This window comes from Platalea leucorodia, assembly GCF_965183815.1.
Source record: "Platalea leucorodia genome assembly, chromosome: Z".
NCBI classification, from domain to species: Eukaryota; Metazoa; Chordata; class Aves; order Pelecaniformes; family Threskiornithidae; genus Platalea; species Platalea leucorodia.
This window is the reverse complement of record NC_138858.1, coordinates 68,742,021-68,759,443: the sequence shown is the minus strand read 5'-3', so window position 1 is coordinate 68,759,443 and position 17,423 is coordinate 68,742,021. Positions and strand designations below refer to the sequence as shown.

Sequence of the window (17,423 nt, the reverse complement as noted above, 5' to 3'; positions counted from 1 at the left end):
TACTCCTAGTTTATTAACAGTTACAGATACCAGATATCATTCACAGTTTTCTGAGATCTAGGAACAAGCAGGGCCAGAGAATTCATAGTGTGTAATTTAGATAACCTCACAAATGAACAATGAAGTGGGTATAGAAAAATGATAGCTTCAGAAAGTCTGAGTGATTTTGACACAAATTCTGTATCTATCTCTTTATTAACTTGCTGTATAACTTGCTTGTACTGCATGGAAGCTTGGAGCACCAAGCCAGACAATAACGAAGCAGAAGTAGCCTGGGAGATCAACAGAAAATATGAAAAGTGTGGTGATGGGGACTTATATTGTCTGATATATATTGTTGTCCTCTTCCCTCAAAGCATGGTGATTTTGAGATGGGTAATCCTATGAAAGCTGAAGCCTGAAATTCTTCTGAAACTTGATCAGAAAGTTTTATCTTTCAATACCAAAGATAACATGGCTCAACTGCTAAGAAAGGTCACTCTGCTGCTTTGCTGTTACTTCATTTAGCTTCTTCTCACCCTATGTCTGTCTTTTGTAACAGGTTTTATAGGTTCTGTTCCTGTGTGAACTTCAACTCTTAACTCATGCATGAGAGTATTTAGTCTTTCATTTAATGATTATATTTACTTTAGATTTCTTTAAAAAAAAAAAAGTGGTATTGCTTTCTCCTTGGAATTTGGGTTCTGGGACAAGTGTTTTAAATCAATTCTTAATAAATTAGGCAGATTTGAGGAGTATGTGAATGGGAGCAAGGTCTATGACCTCAAGTGCTATGAGTGTACTGATCAGTGTCTGTGAGAACATGGCTTAGTGGTCAGGGATGGTTTGATATGTTTCGAATTGCCATGGGGACATTTAGTGTTATGTAGCCTAATATGTCATATACTTACACCTTGCTCTTGAAAATATGTGATTTCCACAACTACTTAAAATAGCTGATATCTAAAACATAATTTCCACAATATATAGTTAGATGAAGTGAATTTTGAGTGTTTTTTTTCAATAAATGTTCTAGTGCATATGTTGCAAGGAAATGTTAATGAATGGCATATTTGAATTTTGAACCATCTACACTTGAAACTTGACTATAAGTGTTTTATTTATCCTGTTGGAGAGAGAACCTATAAGCCAACAAATTTAGCCAACAATGTTCTGCTCTGAAATAGTGTTGAAGAATAATAGTAAACAAGTAGCATGTATTTTGTGGGGAGGGTTGCACACAAGAAAAATGTAACTCTTGTTCCAGAGTGTACAGTGCAAATGGATGAGAGCTAAAGAGTAAGGAGGAAAATGGTGCCACATAAAGATGGAGCTTCTTTCTTGAGGTAACACAACAGTTATGTCAATAGCAAGAGCTAGGAATTGGAAACCACTGGGCATGCATCTATTTCCTGTCATCTCTTTTAAGATAATCTATAGATTACGTATTATTTGAATAGGTAACAACTACATTCAAAGCAATTGAGATTTTAGTTTTCTGTCACAAACAAAGGAAGAGGTTAAAAATATGCTATGAATTATTTCTTCTGCTGCAATACCTGTGATTGGATAGGCGTGTGTCCAATGACTTAATGACGTTGTTTTTTTGCGGTATCATTATGTTGTTTTTACACTTCCTGATCTGGAGGAGGTGGAAATACTTAAGGAGGTAAAATCAAAAGCAGCAAAACTGCCTGCTGTACTCATGGGGAGAGGAATCTTCAGTGGACACCTTTTTTTGTAATGGTTTTATCAATGCAAAAAGGCCTCTATTGTAACTGTTAGGCTAAAAATGTAATTCAGCCCTTGTATGTTACTAACCTAGTAAAAAGAACAAGATCACCAAGTTAACCAGATATATTATAAATATTTGATAGCAGGTGTAAAATATGCATATAATATTGCATATATACATTTAACAATATTTGTATAATAATGCATACAGAAGAAGAGAGAAGGGGAAAACTTAAACACTTAACAATGTTTGTGGTGTTTTGTAGAGCTGCTTTTGTCTTAACTGTTCTGACATTAAGAATAGTAGAAATAACTGTGATCCTTTTTTGTATGTTCAAGTTGTGTTTTTTTATCTGCTGACACTTTCTCTAGTACTTTCTGTCAAGAAGGTAGTTGGGGTGTGTCACAATCACGGTATACAGAAATAAACGGTGAAAGTACACACAGATATTAAAGAGCAGTATTTAGTGTGTAGTACTAATGTCATACCAATAAAGTATTAACTAGTAGTAATTTAAGTGTACAAAATTATAGTCTCTAAAAGATAATTTAAATTAAATTTAAATGTTATTTAATGTTCACTTTTTCTTACCCCTGAATTCTTATCTTTAATATGTTCTATCTAACCCAAAAGAAACATCTTAAGTCCTACCAGGAAGATACAACCTATCTAGCTGTGAATAGAGAGTTCTGTCTTTTTGAGCTGCCTAACGTGTCAGATCTTACACTTTTAACTTAAATAAATATAATTGTTTTTACTAAAACTGATAACCTCTCTTAAGCCTTTTAAAAAACTAAATGCAAGTCCATAGGGTTTTCAATAATTTTCATTTAAAACTTTAAAATAATTTGCAGCACTTTTCATTTAGGCATTTCAGGGTTGTTTTATTTTTCAAGTACAGATGGTATTTTTCACAGAGTTTGCAGCACTTTCTTGTATTAGAGTTATATACTCTTTACCTTAGTATACGGTCCTGTTTTATGGGTCTGAACCCCAAGTGTCTACATTTACAGCTTATATTTACATTGCTAAAAGGGCAAATCTTGGCTCTAAAATTCTAGGTCTCAGTATTAAAATATGAATTCTAGCTATAAAGCTTACTTATATAATTTTCTTTTCACTAATACCCAGAATATAAAATGATTATTTGTTTGGTGCTATCTGAGTATGTTGTATACAGCAATAGCAGATAAGTTTTATGGTAAAATGTCAGTGCATACACCAAAGGTCTGTTGTATGTAACGTCTTTCTCTCATCAGCCGTGTTCTGTTGGATAGTAGGACTGCATTTTTATTTGAAATAAAGCAAATCAAGATGACCTCCATAAGATAGCAACAGAAGCAGGCACTTGATCTGTCTTCCTAGTGCTTCTCTGTGCATCCTGCCAGCAGCACTGGAAAAATTCCACTCTTTACATCTAAGGACCACTTCAACATAATAGGTACAAAACATTTCATTCCTGCTGCCACAAGTACTGCAATTATCAGAAAGGGATTGGGAATTATAAGGACTGGATGTGAGGACTCTTCAAAGTGGATTAGTAATGTGGGTGGCAATCAAAGAAATTATTTAGTACTTGAGGGATTGAGTAATTAACCTGAGCAGAAATTGTGTTGCTTGCATATTATAGATTTTTTAAAAAAAAGAGAGAGAGAGAGGAAAAAGTATTCACGTCTTGTAAATTCCAGAAGACAATGTGAAAGGAAGGTCCAGCAAACAGAAAACTGCTTTTTTTCTCTTCTCACCATTAGGTTTGGAACAGATTTTCCTCCTATTGTTGTAGTTACTGTGGTAATAATTATGAATATACATAACTTTAAAATAAATATTCCATAGCTTTTTTATCAACATGCTAACTCAACTGAAAATGCTTTGTAGGGAAGCAAAAAAACAGAACAAAGCTTCAAAGGCTAAGTATCAACAATCCGTTTCAAGGAGTGAATCATTTTGGCTTTATCTTTGGTTGGAAATTTGCAGTAGGTGTGCTGAATCTTGACTGCAGTTTGCTACCCGGCATGACCAAGGCAGGGGGCTGCTCCTCTGCCCTGCAAACCACTGTGTTTTGCAAATCTGTTTGGAAATGGTTTTCTACTCTCTTCATCAATGTAGTCAACTACTGCAGTTTCCTGCTGTAATGCAACTATTCATTTACTGAGGGAAACAGACCTCTTGAATTTCTCCTTCAGCCTTTAATTAATACTTCTGATAAGTCATGCCTCTCTCTTACATTAAAAATAGCAAAAATAACTACAGTCAAGGGAAACCCATGCCACAGATGCAGACACACCTGAACTGAATACACAGGAGAGGGACTGGACCACAAGCAATAAAAATACCGTGTCATGGTACTGAGTACCCCACCATATACCATGTGAGATGGCCAAATTCTCTTTTCATAGTTCTGTAGTGCTGGGAGTGAAAGTACATTACAGGCATAACAGGCCCAGCTTCTTTGCACGTTATGCAAAAGCAAAGAAAAACTTCTGTTTTCTTACATTACAACCTACCTGATGTGTAACCCAAAATAGAATTGGAACAGCAGGTAATGGATCCAAAAACATGGCCTAATGGTCTTATAAGGACAAAAATTTATTAGTCATTGCTTGAAAAAACGTCCACGGTATTGTGTTTTGGCAAACTCTGAAACAATTACCTCCTTCAAAAGCGCTGGAAATGCCTGAGCTACAGATTTCCTGATTTTTTCTGTTGCAGCAATTAATATTATAAATACTAAATTTGAAAACAGAAGGCTTCCTAAATCTTAAAGACATCTTAAAGATATGAAATAAGCATTTTTAAGGCTCAGCAGATAGATTGTGTATCTCACTGCAAACACTGTCTGTAAACTCTTCTCCTTCACCTTTGGTCCCATACATCCTTAATTTATGGTATTTGTTAATTTTTTTTGTCTGGAAAGCAGATAGAAAGCTTTCTTCAAGCTCTGAAATAAGTGATTTTGATTAAATTCAGCTTTAACTATAAAATAAGCAACCATCTATGTAAACGTGTAACATCAGATTACATTATTTACTTTGAATTTTTTTAAGCTGTCTTGGCAAGGTTCATATTATGCTAATGTGAATATGTCGTTATTGCTAAATCATTTAATTATATTATTTATAAAAAAATCCTTAGCTACAGTTTGCTCTTATTCACTGGTTCAAATACATATAAAGCTGTACTAATGACTTGAAGAGATCAGATTTAGATATCTGCCTAAGGGAACAAAAGTTTTGACTAGATTAAATTGTTATTAGTTTTCTTCAGATAATTAGCATATTGAATCAAAAATGTGGTTCAGGCCAAAGCCATGGAGAGCTGAGACTCAATAAACTTTTGTAGTATTTTGACATGTATAAGGTATATAGAACCAAGAATGAGATAAAACTCCTTATTTTTATATTTCCATTGTGCACATGTATCATTTTATTTAAGGGAATCTGAAAAAAATGTTATCCGTAAATATTAAGATAGAATATTGTGTGACTTTTAATTAAATTCATTAAATATGTTGTGATGCAGTGTGAGCAGAAGTCATTTAACTTGGAGCAACTAATAATTAAAAGACAACCAAGTATTAATTTCAAACCCTCGTGGTTCATAGCAATTACTTTTTCTAGTAGCAGGGTTTGGCTGATTCATTACTATTATTTATTAGTGGTATAAGCTCACCATGGGCTATCTCCTGTTATTTATTCTGCCTTGTACATCCAGATGGAAAAAGTCAGATTGAGTCCCAAGAAGCCTTCGGTAGGGTCAATATTACAACATCCTTTTCATTCTCTCGTTCTTGGAACAATGTCTACACCACACTTCCAGATGTCGCCAGCAGCTCACTTGGAGAGCAAGGGGGAGAAGGCAGCTTGCCCATTTTAAGACCTCTCAGCTGAAAGAGTTATACAACTTTTTAATAATAATCATCATTATCAATAACGTTATTTTTATCCAGGCAGATATTTCAACTTATTGCATAAACAGAAGCTTGCTTTTTCAGTGAAACCATGTCAACAGAAAGAGTATTGCAAGTGTATCTGAAGAAAAAAAGCCTACTGCTTTAGTATTTTTTCACTGTAAAATTAGATTATGCTGTCATTTAATCTAAAATTTGCTTTGAACTTTGAATTTGTTCAAACTTTTAATTAGAATGAAACTTAATGGATTGTGCAATTTCGGGTCATGTTTTGAAGCCAAAAGGAATGGTTAGAAATGTATCTGCTAAGCTAAATACTCCAGTTCTGTTCAGCTCTGTTGAAACTGTATTTTAATAAGTGTCCAACAGGCTTGGAATTAGTGCTTCCAGATTAATGTAAATTCATTGCACATTTCATTTGGGCTTAAATGTGGCTTTGGAGCTCTAACAGAAATGGTGCTGAAATATTAAAATATGGAGGCCATCCAGACTCAGAGTAGTGTTGCACTAATAAAATCCTTTCAGTCAAAAAATCCACCAGCTGAACATGTGGTCTCCAAAAAGATATATTGTCCGTTCTTGGGGAACGTCTTTTTGTTTTTAGAACAAAAGGATGTTAAACATTTGTTTCTGGAGTCTCTTTTAAACTGTCAGAGGAAAAGGAAGGATGCTGATTAATACTCTGCCTGGTGAGGTGGTTTATTTAAAATCAGAGAAGTATACCCAGTGTTTAAGACTGGAGTTAACACAAAAGAATTGCAATAGTTGTTTACCAACTTCTCAGAAAATTCTTTCGGGTGTGCTAAATATTTTAAATTCTTTTTCAGAGCTATAATGTTACGATGGCTTTTTTTTCACAATGACAGTTATTAATGTATCTGAAGAGTGTACCTAGGAAACTATTTATGTGATCAGTGGCACATTTTTTTCTAATCTTACAGAGGAACTTTCAGTCTCCATGGTGAGCATTAATGGCTTGGGGATGCACATACTTTAAGGAACTTCTGTAATTCTGTACACAGTAATAGTTAAGAGCTTAGGCAAATATTCAGCATTCATTTAAATTAATATGATATCTGATTAGGCAAATCACTGTATTTGTTGTCATGATGAACCGATGTTTATCGCAAAGGTTGTTATGTAGGGACTAAATCTCTAGCATTTTATGGTACTGCATTTTCAGCTGTTTTACAACACTTTTATTCAGAAAAAATGAGAATGCACAGACTAACCATTCCTTTGTTTTTGTCAACATGCAGCCATTTTCAATTTTGTTAGCTGTTTTGAGAGAGAAAAGCAGTAGTAAGCCATAGCTTCTAAAATGTTGATTTAGAAAAATACATTTGATTCAGAAGACACGCCGAAGTCTCACAGCTCTGGTATTCTCTGGCCTCTTTATATTAAACAAAAGAGGTCCACAGTCAGTATTACTGAAACATGTACACAAGGGTTCCACATTAATTCTCTTGAGTTTTATACAGGGAAGCCTTTTTCTTTGTATTTACATGTGCGTTTAAGCATTGAATGCTGATTAGCAATTTTGTCATTTAAATTTCCTGATTTGTGCCAATGAATTAAAAAATTATGTATGCAGAAATAGTTGATCAAATGCATATTTACCATGTCCAGCTTCATCCTTTTCAATGTTTTTTCTTTTCTTATCTAATAGCACAAAAACAGGTCTGCAGTCTTTGTGTTTCCAAAAATGTAACTTATAATTCCACAAATTTAGGAGAAAATGTATGAAAACCAAATAAAGTAGTTATACACTCTCCTTATGATAGTCCTACATTAGGCATTTTCGGAGTTAGAATGAAGAGTAGATTTCAGTGTCCCCAAAAAGAAAATGAGCATTGTTCCATTACTTTTGTGAGCTTAAATAGTCACAGAGGGTATATCTACTGTGAAACCTAAACTCGAAGAGTACAAAAATAAAAAGAAGTATAATTGACATCAGTATAACAATAAAGGGAAAATTGCTGATTTCCTGTTAAGTTGCAGTTTTCTTTGTCAGTCATATGAAATTAAACTTTCTTTATATTTTATTATGTAGTCTTCATTCATTTCTCCAGTACTTAAAAGTCCTTTTTTCTAGTTGTGAGCCTTTTGTTGATGTTCAGAACAAGCTGTGCCAGATTCACTTGCTGCTCTTGGAATCTGTTCTTGAACAACTCTCAGTTAACACTGTGGCCCATAGAGATATGCATGGTAGTGGTTATTTCAAATATGTGGATTGATTTGCTATGCTTACACAGTTTTGGTGACTGCATCATTATGGGCAAGAGAGGGGAACAAAGGAAAGGCATGACTGATATAACTCAGGGTGAGACTTCGTTTTTAGGGTTGAGTCAGAGTTGCAGTTTGTCTTTCAGCCTGGGTAATGAGCTACGTGTGAAATCCTTGCACTCCCTTACCAGAGTTAAGACAACTGTCATCTCTCCATGTCTCTAGATGTGGCATAAAACCAGATTTAATCCCCGTTACTTTTGTGAAATGAATTACTTTCCTATATTGCCAAATACGAGATGATGTATTTCACTGGAAGTGTGAAATTCTGTTACCATTCATAAGGAATGCTGACTTATTTCAGATAATGTTTTAGAACAGCTATTTTTTTGTTACAAATATTCTTTGAACTTGCTTTCTGGAAAGGGATTTTTTTGTTTGTTTGTTTTTTATTTTATTTTCTCAGAGTTTCTGTTTGTCATAATTTTATCAGGGTTCTTTTGTGTGTGATAGGAACTGTAATTGTATTATTCTTCATGCCATGAATACTTGCCACGTAACTGCCTTTGTCTTTCTCTCTGATCTTCCAAGCAGCATCCCTAGCAGACTTCGTCCAAAAGGGTACACAGAGGAATTACCATGGCTATGTTAAGTTCTTAAAGGGGAACACAGAGAGCAGCTTACTCCTTTTTCTATTTCTTTTTTTATTCCTTCAAGGAAAAGAAGCCTTTTTCTTCTAAGATTTTGCATATGGGCTTCCCAGTTTGCTGTCCCTGAAATGCTAAGTCAGGATGATGATATTGAGATTTCATGCCCTTGTCAGATTCCTGTGTCCAGAATATTCTTAAATTTCCATTTATACGTTTATGTTCAGCCTAACCTGGTGTTCAGCCTGCTTCCAAATGTTAGAGTACAGTTTAGTAAAGTGATGTATTTCTGAATTAATTTATATACAGAGGGTAAGGTTGAATCAATGCCCATATAATGTACTTCAAAGGGTGATACTAGTTTGCGGAACTTACTAACGTATTCTTTAGGAAAAACTTTCAGTGGCAACAACAACTGCATGTGGGGTTTTTTCTGTTATTTATTGAGTTGGGATGTGTGTAAGTTTGCTTAGGATGGTGTTGAACTTTTAGATACCTTAACACTGACAGGTCTCACAGTAACCTTGCCCTTTGCTGGTGCTGCAGAGTGGGTGACTGAGCTGTCTGAGATGCTACTGTAAGAGTCGTATCCTGAAAGCTGAACTTTGAATCTGCCTGGAAGTGTGTATTAACTCAAATATCAGACCCATCCCTGGTGCTATGCTAGAATATCGTAGCATAAACAGACATGATTATTTATTAATACAGCTTCAGATATGAAGATGCTCCTGGATTCACTGTAAAACTTTTAGTATAACTTCTTACTGGTGGCAGAAGGACTGTTGGGTGTAGCCAGCTATTTGAGTCTTTGTTTCCTTGCCTAAGGTTATTACTCTTTGTTCTACAGACATTTATCATGTATTTGATTAAAACAAACAAACAAACAAACAAACAAAAAAAAAAACAACAGCCAAATTCCACGACTGAGAGGGCTTGCACAGCTGTGGTTTTACAAAACAGCTACAGCTTAATTATTATTAAAGTCCATGAAACACTTTTTGTCTGTAAAAGTTTCTGTGTTTTTTCTCAAGCAGAAAGAGGAATAGGTGGTACAACCGTGGAACAAAGGTGGGAAACTGCAGGATATTGTGGATGCTAAAAGCTTATATGAGTTCAAGCAGAAACAGGCATGTTCATGGCAGATAAATATGTCAAAATCTACTTAATGCAAAATCTGTTAAGAGGTCCTTGAGTTAGAAATTGTTTGAGACTGGGATAAGATTCTACAGAAATATTTCTGTGTTGTAATTTTTCCCAATATTGTACTAAGTAGGCCACTTGTGTCTCCTAGTACAGCTCTTCTTTTCATTTCTTTTTTGCAATTTTTTAGCTTACGCAACTTTATAAACATGTTTCTAGTCTAAATTTGGTTCCATTTCTCCTTGACCTGGAAGCTGTATTCACTGGGGATGGGGAGGAGCAGTGTAGAGAAGTTAGCTGTGGCAAATGCAAAAGATATGACCATGGATGACTGAAGCTGGAATATAAGCACCTGAGAACAGGGTCTTATTCTGATGTTGTGCACCTTAAACTGTAGAGGGAAATACTGTCTCTCTCACTGTTAATGGGGACCTCACTTTCATTTGTTGTTACCTCTGTGGTGGTTCAGGATTTACAGGCAAAGACTTGGTGGGGAAAAAGCTTCATTTGTGTCCTTAGTTATATTGAACATTCATTTTTGTCAACAAAGGACTAGTAGCTCTACAAGAAATGATGAGCTAAGATGACAGAAAGGTAAATGGTTTCACAGCTTGTCTTAAAGATTCCTGTAGTAATTATAGCAAGCAAACAATTTCTTGTACGATTAGAGATGCAATCATAAGATATTAGAGCTACTGACATAGCATGTTTGCCAGTTCCTTACTTAAAGGCAAGAGTAGCCTCTTTGTGATAGAGCTGATTGCTGTTTTGTTGTTAATTACATGTTTCTTCTTCTGGTTTGTCACGTAGTTAATTTTTGCATGTACAGAGCAAAATTTATCCATGTCAAACTTGGCAAGTTTATGGAATTGCTTCAAAAATAATGAAATTAAGACATTGTGATTGCACTTATTTGTAATTAAAGAATACCACCTAATTTTGTTCCTTTCCCCAGTAATTTTTTTAGTTCAAAGTCAGAAAGCAAAAACTTGTGCTAGTCTCATGACCTGACTTGATTTCAGTTGATTTAAAATAAAGATCAGTATCTGTCTGTAACTATTCATTTTCTAGAAAACTTCCAGCAAACCGTTAAATCAAATCTCATAGCTGCACACTGCTGTGGTGTAGTACTAAACAGTAATATATGGATTGTAACTATTCCGTCTCAGAAGTAATATCACAGCTAAGTATCATTTCCATTTTGCTTATGCAGCTTTTTTGAGAGGTACTACCCTGTACAGAAGCAAGTCATTTTAAAAAAGAAATCTTACTCATAAATCCACATGAAACTTTGAAGAACATGTGAAACAGTGAAAATGGCTGGACATCTTAGGAAAAATTGTAATTTTGAAGTTCTCTGAACTTAAAAGTATGAAACTTAGGGAGTATATTACTTTTCTTTCTGAAAAGCAATTTGCTTCTTTATTCAAGAGTTGAAAAAAAGCAGTTGTCTGTGGTGGACTGAGTGCAGCTAGTGGTTTATATATTCATTGAACATCAGTACCTTACTGCCTTGTTTTCTGCTTCCTTTAAACAGGAGGAAAAACAAACCTGGTGAAACATTTATTGTAAGGATATAATAAAAATCTCAATGAATTACATATGCATCTGTGGATGTGTATCGTACAATCACACAAAGAGAAGCACTGCAAAAAGTGTTTTTGACTAATTGTAGATACTCTTTCAGAGAAGTTTAGGGATACAATTAAGAATTAAAAGAAACTGTTACTTTCTATGTCATGTTTAGTCTTATTATTGCCAAGTTAGATCCTTATAATGAGATCCTGGCATCCAGTAAGAAATACAGAGTTTTGAGTATTGGTCTAATTGAGTTAGGATACTCACCCACAAAAGTGCCTGTGCAGAGGAGGTAAAAACCAGACAAAACTTACAAGTACAACTCAAACAACAGAAATATTAGGCCAGCACAGGCTGCTTCTGATAATCACAAGACATTTTCTTGGACGAGATTCTCAGTTACTTTTAAACAGACTGCAGTTTGACCTCAATGGAAAAGCAATACTTCATGCTAGCTCTACATTTTTAAGCAATTTAACATAAGAGTATGATAACATTGAGGGATGGGGTTAATTGTAGGATATCTTTGCATTGCAAATTGTTTGCAACTTCAATGTCTTCCTTTGTTTTTCCAATTTTTTTTTCTTTTTTATTGGGGGTGGTTAGTATTTATGTCCTTTTGACCTCCTTACTTTGATAGTACCAATTCATTCTCCATACACTGGTGGTTGCAGCACAGAATTTCAGTCTAAATGCACATTAGTAAGGGGTTTTTTTAGTAGTACATAACTTAATCTTACCTCTGTCTACAACAAGGAGCTTTACATTTTCTCTTATATGGTTAATATGTTAATATTAATTATTAATATTAATAATTCTATTATATGTTTAATATGCTGTACGCACCCAGAGGGAGACAACAGGGAGGAAAGTTGTCTCCAAATAGTAATCTTTAGTCTCAGTCTACTTATGGTTCTATCTTAAAAATGTCACACAAACCATATTCATGTTTAATCTTAGTGAAGTGGGAATAAAAACTCATGTAATGTTACTATAGATGTTACATATTGTGTAAATTTAAAAGTTACGTGTATGAACTTCTGCATGCAGTCTTTCTCACAAATGCTCCTAGAACTTTAGCCATTAACTCAAATGTTTTGTCAACTCCTTGTGAGATGTACTCTTACATGGCTGCCTTTTCTTTCCTAGCTTGCTTTATACTATTCTTTCGCTCTCAGGAATAATGTTTACAGCGTTTATCCACTGATTCACTTTGGCTTCGTCAACTTCTATGCTGTGTTGCTCAAGTGTATCCAGAGTGCAATCACTGTTTTATTTTGCACTCCCATATTAAAATCTAGTGATCTTGCCTTATTGCCTACTCTTAGTAATCACTACCTGACAAGTTGTTAGCATGAAGCAATCCTCGGTTGTTTCATGTTTGCTTTTCTCCTTCCCAGTGGCTGTTTGTCAGCTCCTGCACAGGTACTTTATTTCATTTGTGTCCTCTCTGGAGTGTGGAGTTTTCATTTCCACACGTCCTCTTTGATGAGCTTCTATCCGTTTTTTTTTGTTTTCATTTGTATTTCTTTGGTGGATACTATTCATAGCATTTATTTAGCAGAAAATTAACATTAAAATTATCTAACAAAATTAAGAACAAATTTCAGATGTAACCACAGATCTGTCATTTCTCTTTTGACTTAATTTTATTCTCATTCTTTAGTTTTCTGTGTCTAATCCAAACCTGAAAGCTCTTGAAGCAGAGAGAAATGCGTTATTTTGCTTGTCTGTAAAATGTCTCAAGCATCTATGACATTCTCTAAAGATTTGGATATTGATGGTATGAGGAGAGTACCCCTGATTACTTCCTACCATCTTTTCAATTATATATTTCTACACTCTTTTAATAATCAAGTTATTAGTTTAGATATCATGAGAAAACTTTTTGAAATAGATGTTTAAAAAAAAAGTTTAAAAAATGTATTTAAAAGTATTAAAAGTTACTACATTGACAAGCAAGAACTCAACAGCAGTAGTTTTCATTTGCTTTAGCAAAAATCTATGATCTTCCTCCAGTCATACAACACCGATTTTTCCTTGAAACTGTTCTTGTAGTTAGGCACTCAACAAGGAGGCAGCTTGCAAGGTGACTTAGTCAGCCCCTCTGGGTTAAATGATTTAGGAGCACTTGTGCATTTGAGCGCTTGACTGTTTCCTAATTGGAATGTTCATTATTAACATTTTTTTCCCCAAATCTACTGAAAGGCTTGAGTGTCTACGTAAAAATTTAAAAGAACAAGAAAAAGCAAAATAATTGTGAATCATAACTCTAATTCTACTTTTGATGATTTTTTTTTTTTTTTTTAATATGGTAAATTGCTGTTAGCTAGTGTTGGTTTTTAAACATACCCCTGCTATTTTGAGTTTAGGTAGAGACATTTAATTCACGTCAATTGATTGCTGGTTCTAAATGATGATTATAAATTCTTATGTACATGTTTTACAGATGCTGTTGTTGATCTTCTGTCTAGTTTGAGCATTGCTGGAAAGAAAGGCTTGAGTGTCTACATAAAAAATTAAAAGGACAAGAAAATGCAAAATAATTTTCAATCAGTTAACTGGAGCTGAAGGATAAACATAACATCTGCATTAAATTTGCTTTATCCAAATAATTGTTTTTTCTAATCATTGTGTGGTAAAGATACCCAGTTGTTGTCAAAATAAAAAAAGGCAAAACAAAAAAACCAAACCCTGTCCAAAAGCTCCACACATATTTCTAGGGATAAAGTGATGCTATAAGCAGAGATTTGACTTACTGAACAATTTAGATTTCAGGTTAAAATATTTTAGGTCTGTACATGTGTTAACAGACTTTGATTAATTTCTTGGGCTCAGCTATAGAAATCCAACTCTGTCCCCTCTGGGCACATAATATTGCTGTCCAGTAACAACCCAGAAAAGGGGTAGGAATGAGCTGATGTCCTGGTTCATTCAAGAGTGTCACACCAGATACTACAGAGCTTAAAGCCTCAGGATATTGCTGGCGAGGGAGAACTGGGCATCTCTGCAGAGCACAAATCCGGTAAATAGCTAAGGAGCTCCTCAGGCAATAAAAGGATGTCTCCCCCATTCTTGTATATGTGAATCAAATCCTGTTTTATTCCATAACTGAAAAATGGACAGATTCTGCACAACTAGAGCAGCTTTTTTGTTTCTAAATATTCTCTCTCTTACTTCCATAGGAAGTGCATTGTGAAATGGAGGGTATTTTTTCAACCCACTTTTTCTCTTTTTTTTAACTACATCAGTTTCACTGTGTTAGTCACCGGTTCTCTGTTACTTGTTCATCTTATTTGAATTTTTCCTTCTAGGACAAAAAAACCCAAAACAAAATAGCAGTAAACAGAATCACAACTTGTGGTGGGAATGAATCTGGACAGATAAACTGTGTTGTTATGTCAGCGCCATTTCATGCTGGTTTTATGTTTTACAAATGGACAGGTGACAAAAGAAATTCCTGTGTGTACTACACATTTGCCCAGAGGGCAAGAGAGAAACTCTGTAGTCATTTAAATTCAAGGACAGTTCATAATAGACTTTCCTGTTACTTTTGAGAAAATTTTTGCACTGTCAGAATGGCAGTTTGAATGGATGCAAATTTTCTCATCATCGGGGTCTACCATTTTATGACACATGTGTGCTGCATAATTACAGCTATATCCTCACCGCACCAGTGGAATATCACCTTTAATGTATCCATCTCAAAATAATAAACACTAAGTTTTGTTTCCCCAGAATTACATTGCATGGAGTACGTTTATTTTGTACAGTGTGGAACAGAGATGATCTCTGTTGCACACGAGGCCTAAAGCAAAGAAGCCATCATTTGTGACTGATTCCGCAGAAAAAAAATACATAAAATGATTAGAATTTTGTGTATGTCTTAAAATGTAAAGGATAAAGATCAGTTTTTAAATGTGTGTTTACTTCCTGTGGTGTTACCTGTAGGTTATAACTACAGTTGTTCAACTAGGTACTGAGTGAAATGTAGTTTTCAGGAAGGGCTTTTCGTTGTCATATGACAAATTTTCATTACCTAGTAAAGGTACCATCAGTTGCATGTCCTATTAAAAATTGAGTAGAAAAAGGAGTCTGGAAGACTAGAAGAGATCTAGCATTGTAGAAACTACAAACAGAAATATGCGAGGTAGAGGAAATCTTGGAATAAAGTGCATGAATTAATAAATGGTTGTAACTTTGGAAACCAAGCTACTTTTCCTCTTTTCTTGCAGCAAATGCTATTTCAGGATTGCTTCAGAGGATCTCAGATCTTAAGGAAAATATTCATAAAGGGAGATAATGCAGCCTAATACAAGAGGGAAGATGCTTCTCAGTACCTTATTTATGTTAAAAAATTGTCAAGAAAGAGTGTACCAAACTTATGATTGTGGGTGTATAATATCACTTATACAGAGATGCATATTTAAATCTAGACTATGTGAAAGGTCAGAGCTAAAAGATACTTTGCAGAAGATTTGGATTCTGAAGCTGTCATGTAGAACCTAAAGTTAAATAATTCAGTCTCCTCCATCAGTGGAAGGCAAAGTATAATATTGAAGGATTATAGTTCACTTATTTACAATGATATTGCCAAGTAAACCCTAGAGGAAAAGAAACAGTATTTCATACCAGAGTGTTTCAAATTATATTTCTTTTGTATTCAGGTGATGAGGTAGGAAACTGGCCATCCTTATTATAATTATATTATTATTATTGTTGTTGTTATTATTAATTATTATTATTATTATTTTATTACGTTGGCAAGAAAAAAGAAATCATGGTCAAAAAAATTTGGATGCTTCAGTTCTGGGAAGGACAAAACTGATAGCGGACAGTGCCTTGGTTTTTCTATGCCTTCACTGGGGCAAGCTTTTCTCACTGTTTTCACTCTGGCTGTTGTGCAGGTGGTTGACCAGATTGACACGCTGACATCCGACCTGCAGCTGGAGGATGAGATGACAGACAGTTCCAAAACGGACACGCTCAACAGCAGCTCCAGCAGCACAACAGCTTCCAGCTTGGAGAAGGTCAAGGTGCGGGGCAGCACACCACTCATCAAGCCACCTGCACACCCCTCAGCTATCCTCACCGTGCTGCGGAAGCCAAACCCACCCCCACCTCCGCCGCGACTGACACCCGTCAAGTGCGACGAGCCTCCAAGGCTGCCTCCTTCGGCCAATCCTGTCAAGACAAATGGTACCCTGCTGCGAAACGGGGGCTTGCCAGTCGGGCCCAACCGCATCCCAAACGGAGATATATGCTGTATACCAAACAGTAATTTGGAGAAAGTTGCAATGCAGCCTCTGATGCACAGACCTGAGAAAGAGCGGTGTCCCCAGCCAGGAGCAAGGGAACGGGTACGATTTAGTGAAAAAGTGCAGTACCATGGCTATTGCCCCGACTGTGATGTTCGGTATAACATTAAAAACAGGGAGGTCCACTTGCACAGTGAGCCTGCCCGTGTTGTGGGAAAGCTGCCGCAGCAGTGCCCTCCTCTGCCGCCTCCACCACCTCCGCTGCCTCCATTTCCTCTGGAAAATGGAGGGCTGGGGATAAGTCCCAGTAATAGCTTTCCTCCTCCGAGACCTGTGACTGTGCCTCCACAGACTGCACCAAAACCCCAGAAGACCATCCTGAGGAAATCAACCACTACGACAGTGTGATGTATGCCACTTGAAATAACTCTTTGGTTTTTTCCTATATATAAACATAAATAGGTAATGAGCACTTTCTACTTGAGCAATAAAAAGACCCAATGTATTACTCCCTGTGTCCAGTGAAGTGGCATAAAAATCACATGGTAAGTACAAAGAGGAATGCCTATTGATCTTACTTGCACTCACCAAAAATGTCATTATGGCAAAGGATGCTAAAAAATATTCATGTTTTAGCTCATAGGTTGTAAACGTCTATTGCAGTTTTGTATCTGTAGCGTGATTTAAAAGACAGTGAAAAGAAATTTCAGTTTGAAAATAATGGAGTGGTGATTCGTGATAGATTTCGGTCTGTCTGACATAAGGGAATAACCATTGCTCCTGGGTTTTGGGAAACTTGCTGCTTCTAGCAAGTACCTTTTAAAATGTCATTTGAGAAAGCAAAGTGGAGTACCAGATAACAGCTTTTGACTGAATTCTAACAAATGTATTTTTCCCTGCCTGACTGCTTCAGTGAAGGCATGGTATGTGGAGCAGTGCAATAGGAGATA

At 35.6% G+C, this 17,423-nt stretch overlaps 1 protein-coding gene across 1 annotated transcript in view; it reads left to right on the top strand.

The window, feature by feature from the left end:
* Positions 1–16,881, top strand: part of PRR16 (proline rich 16) — a gene marked incomplete at both ends in the record, with an annotated part of 111,470 nt that extends 94,589 nt beyond the window's left edge. The window contains one exon of the mRNA XM_082337118.1: positions 16,123–16,881. Coding sequence (XP_082193244.1) covers positions 16,123–16,881 — 759 coding nt within the window. The remainder of the gene's footprint in view (positions 1–16,122) is intronic.
* Positions 16,882–17,423: the final 542 nt, after the last annotated feature.